Source organism: Hipposideros armiger, unplaced genomic scaffold, assembly GCF_001890085.2.
Source record: "Hipposideros armiger isolate ML-2016 unplaced genomic scaffold, ASM189008v1 scaffold_28, whole genome shotgun sequence".
In the NCBI taxonomy this organism is placed as follows: Eukaryota; Metazoa; Chordata; class Mammalia; order Chiroptera; family Hipposideridae; genus Hipposideros; species Hipposideros armiger.
This window is the reverse complement of record NW_017731378.1, coordinates 158,576-165,394: the sequence shown is the minus strand read 5'-3', so window position 1 is coordinate 165,394 and position 6,819 is coordinate 158,576. Positions and strand designations below refer to the sequence as shown.

At 40.7% G+C, this 6,819-nt stretch overlaps 1 protein-coding gene across 2 annotated transcripts in view; it reads left to right on the top strand.

Annotated features, from left to right (window-relative positions):
• The window catches only part of MMS19 (MMS19 cytosolic iron-sulfur assembly component), a 43,332-nt gene that overhangs the window by 17,089 nt on the left and 19,424 nt on the right, over positions 1-6,819 (top strand). For both annotated transcript variants that reach the window (XM_019636546.1, XM_019636544.1), the window contains exons 2-8: positions 1,199-1,247; positions 3,309-3,409; positions 4,213-4,298; positions 4,673-4,747; positions 5,237-5,306; positions 5,686-5,814; positions 5,905-5,966. In XM_019636546.1, coding sequence (XP_019492091.1) covers positions 1,199-1,247; positions 3,309-3,409; positions 4,213-4,298; positions 4,673-4,747; positions 5,237-5,306; positions 5,686-5,814; positions 5,905-5,966 — 572 coding nt within the window. The remainder of the gene's footprint in view (positions 1-1,198; positions 1,248-3,308; positions 3,410-4,212; positions 4,299-4,672; positions 4,748-5,236; positions 5,307-5,685; positions 5,815-5,904; positions 5,967-6,819) is intronic.

Genomic DNA, 6,819 nt, shown 5'->3' with positions numbered 1-6,819 from the left:
CAAATATATTCAATCATCTCAATCCATTTACTGAATAATCTTGTTTTTCCCATTAATTGTAATATAATTTTAAAAATCATGTATTCTCATGTATATGTGTCTCTGTGTAGACTTTTTCTATTGATTTCTTTGTCTGAATATGGACTCATACTATACTGGTTGGATTGTTTTTTTTCACTTGTGGAAAATTTCAAGTATATTCAAAAGTGTAGACTATTTTAATTATTGTGACTTTATAACAATCTTTTACTATCTGGTAAGTCTGCCATCTTTCCCTATCCCATAGCTCTTTTTTGAATTTGCCTAAGTATATATTACTTTTTGCACATTAATGTTAGACTAAACTTAGCTAGTTTCCCCCAAAATTCTGATTATCTTAAAATTATAGAGATTATCTTTTGGGTTTTTAAAAATTTTTTATTGGGAAACAGTGTGTTTTTCCAGAACCCTTCAGATCCAAGTCAAGTAGTTGTCTTCAATTTAGTTGTGGAGGGTGCAGCTCCTTGGACCATGTAGGAATCGAACCGGCAACCTTGGTGTTATGAGCTTGTGCTCTACCACCTGAGCTAACCAGCCACCCCTATAAAGATTATCTTAAAATTATAGATTACTTTGGGAGATTTGTCATCTTGAGTCTTTCAAGAATATGGCTCGTCTTTCTATTTGTTTGAGTTTTCTTTTGTGATCCTCAGTGGTGCTTTAAAGTTTGTACTATTTGGATTTTCACATTTTTAAAGTTTATATCTTGTATTTTTCTCCACTTTTTTGGGGGGGAGAGGGGCGCTATTGTAAATAGGATCTTTTTTTTTTCTTTATATAGTTTTTACAAGCTATTGTGTGTATATATATGTGAAGGTTCTTAATTTCATAATATTAATTTTCTACCCAGCTACCCTAATGAATTATTTTATTTGTAATATTTTTTCAGCTTTTCACTTGGATTTTCTGGGTACACAATCATGTACATATACAGTCTACAAATGCTATATTTACTTTTCAATTTTGGTACTTGAAGCTGACTATTCGAATTCAAAGTGTTACAGTAACATTCTCATTTAGGAGGGGCTTTCGGCAAGCATAGTGGGCCCAATGGTGCAAACCTTAGGGGAAGCAGGATACATTGCTAATGAGAGCCGTTGAATCCAAGGATGGGGTTTTGGTTTTGGTTTTTCATATTTCTTTCTTTTCCTTCCTCTAGATGTGAAGTCTGGATGCTATACAGTGTTAGAAGTGGTGGAAGCCCTTGGGTAAGAGCCTCTGCTCTAGAATGCCCAGCTCGGCCTATACACTCTCAGACAGTTATTTTGTACACTGTTGCTTTTCTGGAGCTAATTGGTCCTGAGTTTCTCCTACTGTAGCCCAACACCTCTCTTCTCCCCTATCAAACCTCAGGCTCAGCCTGTGTTTCTCCTGATAAAAGTTTCATGCCACCTGACTAAGGCTCTAAGGAAATGTTGGGAACACCCAGCCTGCGGCCACATCAGCCCCTGGATCAGCCCACAGGTTTGGGGTGAGGTGGGTGGTTGAAGGCCATCAACTGTTATTTAATTAGAGCTGGGGTTCCTGTTCCGCTTCAGACCCACCGACTCCCAAGGGGTTCTAGTCAGCCTACATCTGATTCAGACCTGCCAGTGCGCCCGACCTGGGGAGTTGCCAGGAAGCTGACCTTGCACTTCGTCACCACTATAAGCAAAGACTTGGGGAAACAACTGGAAAATCCTTGTTGCCACCGGATATTCTAAGCACCCGAGGAAATATGTGCTTGTAGTCTAATGCCTGCTTTCCTCATATTTCTTACTTGGTAGACATAGACTGTTTAAATTGCAGATCCTAGCAAAGGTTAACAGTCAAGTCCAGCATGTCTTCTAAAACAGAGAAAAGTAGAAAATTTATGTGGGGGGACTAGGTCACTATTATGCATTTCTCCCACATAAGTGACCATTTGGCCTTTCTACACATGTTTTTCTGGGCTTGGTTCATTTAAAAACAAAAAACACTTTACTCAAATATACGTAAAAATTCATGTCTTAAAACATCAAGCAAAAAACACCTTTATTGGGATATATTTCATATATATAAAGGTCACCATTTTAAAGTGTATATTCACAGACTTGTGCAACCCTTACCACAGTCAATTTTAGAACATTACCCCAAAAAAGAAACCCCCTGCCCATTAGCAGTCACTCCTGATTCCCTCTTCTTTTCCAGCCCCTGGCAACCACCAATCCACTTCAGTCTCTGTAGATTTGCCTATTCTGAACATTTCATATAAATGGAATCATACCATATATGGCCTTTTGTGGCTGGTTTCTTTCACATAGCATAATGCTTTCAGAGTTTGTCTCTGTTGTAGCATATATCGGTATTTCATTTCTTGGTGGATAATATTCCATTGTATGACTATACGACATTTTGTTTAACCATTTATCAGTTGAGAGATAATTGGCTTGTTTCCACATTTTGCCTATCCTGAATAATGCTGCTATGAGTATTTGTGTGCCTTAGTCCATTTTTAAATGCACAGTTTTCTATAATATTTCTGAGCAAGGACCTTTCTACAAGTTCCTATCCTAGGGATCCTGTCAAGAGTGATCTTATTTTTGCCCCTTTTACCCCTAGTTATAGGTACTCTTATTCTTGAGGTTTCACTCGAATATCCTGGCCAGTTCTCCTTCAGAACTTTTCTACTTCCTACATTCACTGGCTTAGATTCCTTCCAGTATATTTAAATATAATCTCTATAGAGCTATTTTGAAGGTAAATCACCTTGTTGCTTTGCTTCAGCCCAGGTCCTCCCACCCCGTATCAGTAATCCTGAATAGTTAAAACCTTTATTCTGGCCATTACTTTGTAAACTTTCCAAGTTATAAAGTTTGTTTCCCCCTAAGACCTTGGTGGTTGCTCTTAGCATTTTTTCTTTAGAATAATATATTTATTCTCCTCTTGTTTTGGTAGAAGCTGCAGCTACCAATCACCTCTTAAGCCCTGTGAGTGCTAAGCTCTGTTTCAGAAGAGTGGCACAATTTTACACTGGGGAGAAAGAGTAAGCCTAATGCCCAGTCAGTGCCTGGAGACAGCCACTTTTTTTTATTGTGGCGTCACATGTGCCTCTAATGATGCCAGATCAACCTGGGGATTGGCTCTTTAGACTCTGGCCTTACTGTCATCCATAATAATAAGCACCTTCAGAACACCTTCCTGGGCTGGCATCCATACGCAGGGCTTAGTGTACCTAATTGCAAAATATTTATTCCTCTGAAAGTTTGAGCTGGGTCATGCCAGGCTCTCTCTATCCTACTTTCTTTCAGGTCCTATATAGAGAATCCAGAACCCCGAACTCGGGCCCGAGGAATCCAGCTTTTGTCACAGGTGCTACTTCAGTGTCACTCCTTGCTCCTGGAGAAGGAAGGTACATCACTAGTAAGAGTGTCTCCCTGGATTGCTGAGCCAAGGCTTTCGTTGTCTATTGAAGCCAACTTGACAGGGAGAGAGGGAGGAAGGGAGGGCATGAGGTATCTTGAACTACTAATTCAAGGTCTTCGTTCCTCACTGGTATATGTGGCAGAGATGATAAGAATTGAGACAGAAGACACTTGGATTTTAAATGTTGCCTTAGACAATTGTTTTCAGTGTATCCTCCCCTCTCTGTAAAATTGACAAAGTCGTGTTTCATAGATGAAGTGGAAAAGTAATGAAATATAAAAATACACTGAGGAAAAAAGCCAATAACTTATTTATCTTTTATAGCAGGGATAGGCAAACTATAGCCTGTTTTTATAAATAAAGTTTTATTAGCATATAGCTATGCCTATTTATTTACTGATTTTTTTTATGCTGCTTTTATCTTATAGCAGCCAGATAAGTTGAGCAATGTTGAGTAGTTGTGACAGATATTATGTCCTGCAAGCCTAAAATATTTACATCTGGCGCTTTGAGAAAGTTTGCCAGACTTTCTCAGAAAGGTGGTTGAGGGGTTGAGAAGGGGTTTGACTCTAGACCTATGTGAGACTGGATAATAAATGATGTTTTCCTGTTTTCCTGACTGATCAAGTCACCCTCAAATGGGAGGGCATGGGATATATCTTTTGGTGCAGGAGAAAACTTATAGTGAAGCCCAATCAGGAACAGCCCAGAAAAACTCTGGGAAGGAGCAGCCTGGTGGGCCCTCCTCCAACCTGTGTGAACTAATGGCTGAATGTCTGGTTTGTGCAGTGGTACACCTCATCCTATTCTATGAGAACCGGCTGAAGGACCATCATCTTGTGATTCCACCTGTCCTGCAGGGCTTGAAGGCACTTGTGAGTTCTCCCTTTTTTCATTACATACCATGTTTGCAGGAGCCCTTTTCTCTCATTGCTCTTTGAGGGTGAGACTTCAAGTCCTGAGGAGCAGATACCCAAATGTGGGACTAAGCTAGTGTCAGCCAGCTCCATTTCTGGTTTTAGTCTAGAAAGTCAAAGTATCCTTTGGGGACTAGAATTCCGAGCCAGACTGGAAGGAGCTGCAGAGAACTAATCATTAGCTTGAGAAAAGGGACCATGTTTCTCACTGTTAGCACTTCCTGCTGAACCTGGATGTTGTGATTTCTACTAATTGGTCCTGTTTTAGAGTTGTGTCTTGAAGGCCATGCTGGAATTCCCTTGGTGCTCACATATCTCCTCTTTTCCACCAGAGCCTATGTGTGGCGCTGCCCCCAGGGCTGGCTGTCTCTGTGCTTAAAGCCATCTTCCAGGAAGTCCCGGTCCAGGTGAGTGCTAACAGTCACTTTGGTATTGTGTTTCCCAGATCTTTTTTTAGTTTCAGGTGTACAAAACAATGTAATAGTTATATCCCAGCCCTTGACAACTAGAATTAGATGGCAAAATATTAATACTGAGAAGTTCTGAACTCTCAGGTCTTTAACCATGGTTAGGCTATTCAAATCTTGAAAGCTCTTGGTTTACATGCTATTCCTTGCTACTGTATAAGAAGAGAGGGGCATGCCATTATGTCTGACCTGTGTCCTGTTACGCCTAAAGAAAGTAAGACATACAGCAGACAGGTTTTGGTTATTGGCTTCATTGCTATAGTGCTGCGCTAATAGCCATATCCTTTCTCTGCATTTCCTCTTCAGTTCATCTTATATTGGTATAAAGAGCACTGTCCACTTAGAGATTGTAAAGCAGGAAGTAGTTTTGTCAGCTGAGTTATTCTTTGAGCACTTCCTTTACTACTCCTTGTCTCTCCCACCCCTAAGTCCCTACCACAGGCAGACCGACACTCAGTCTACAGTATCATCACCAACTTCATGCGAACCCGGGAAGAAGGTAAGAAGCAGGGCTGTCTGAGAAATCTGAACAGTGAGCACATCCTTTATTTTTACCCAATACCAGGAGTCATTTTAGCCTTGGGGTTAAATACTCTGAGAGAGAATGATAAAGGGAAACTGGGGGTCCACTCACTCCCTAGTAAAGTAAAGGAAGGGTAGAATTTGGGCTGCTGTTTTAAATTCATATCTCTGTAACAATTATATATTGCTGCACATCTCTTCTTCACTGTGGACTCTCTTGAATTAGGAAAACAGAAAGGGTCCTCTCTGGGACACAAGAAAGGGGAGGCAGTGATAGTAGAGGGAGAACACAGGCAAGAAGAAAACCCAGCTTCCTGTCCCATGGGACAGTAGTGACCTTGTTCTCTCCTCCCCAGAGCTGAAGGGCCTAGGAGCTGACTTCACCTTTGGCTTCGTCCAGGTGATGGATGGGGAGACGGATCCCCGTAATCTTCTGGTGGCCTTCCGCATCGCCCATGACTTCATCTCCAGGGACTATAACCTGGGTATGCCCTTGTAGCCTTGAATTAGCTGGTTGAGGCTTATCTGATGAGTGAAGCTTATAAGTCAACCTCATTCTTTCTCCTTTGCCTTAGGAATCTTTGTGGAGGAGCTGTTTGATGTGACATCCTGTTATTTCCCTATTGATTTTATCCCTGTAAGTAGCACCTTTCATTCATTTATTCATTCAGTCAAATATTCATTGAGTGCCTGCTATCGGCCAGGCCCACTAGTAGGCACTGAGAGTACAGCAATGAACAAAAGAGACAATCCCTGCCCTCAGGATCTTATATTTTAATAAATTGAGAAGTAGAGAAGCATTTGCCATCAGAGGAAGTATTCCGTTCAGCCGGTATTTAGAGAGCTCCTTAACCTCCTTTACCAATGTACTTAGTGTGAGGACTACAGGATTGTAAAACATGGTTCCTGCCCTTGAAGGTTGAAACATTTAAGTAACAATATGAGATTTTGGACCAAAACGAATGGTGTTACAGTTTTTCAGAGAAGACAGAGTTCAGTGTGAACTAGAATAGGCTGAAACTGACTTCACAGATAAGATAGGATTCCACTTGGTTTCTGAGGGATGTATAGAATATGATCCTGGATCCTGAGGGGGCATCTCAAGCAATAGAAACAAATTGAGAAAACCAAGAAGACACATTTGAGCACAGTATGTACAGGAGGTGTTTGCTCTGACCCCCTTAGACCTTTCTCCCACTCTGCATCTGGGTTTCCCTTCTCTTTCCAGATACTTAGGATCTCATCACTACAAGTATTAGTAGTCTGGAAGAAATGAAAGGAGTTATATCACAGCACACCAAACAATATTGACTCATTGCCTTTTAAAGTTACACAGCCATCGTTGCCATAGGAAATTTCTTACCAGCTTATTCCAATTGACATCATATTGCTTGGGATCATCTCGCTCCTGAAATTCTTTTATCTCTTTTATAATCAGTGTCACTATTTCTAACTCAGAACTTATACCTTTGCAATCTTGCAAGCTCTTG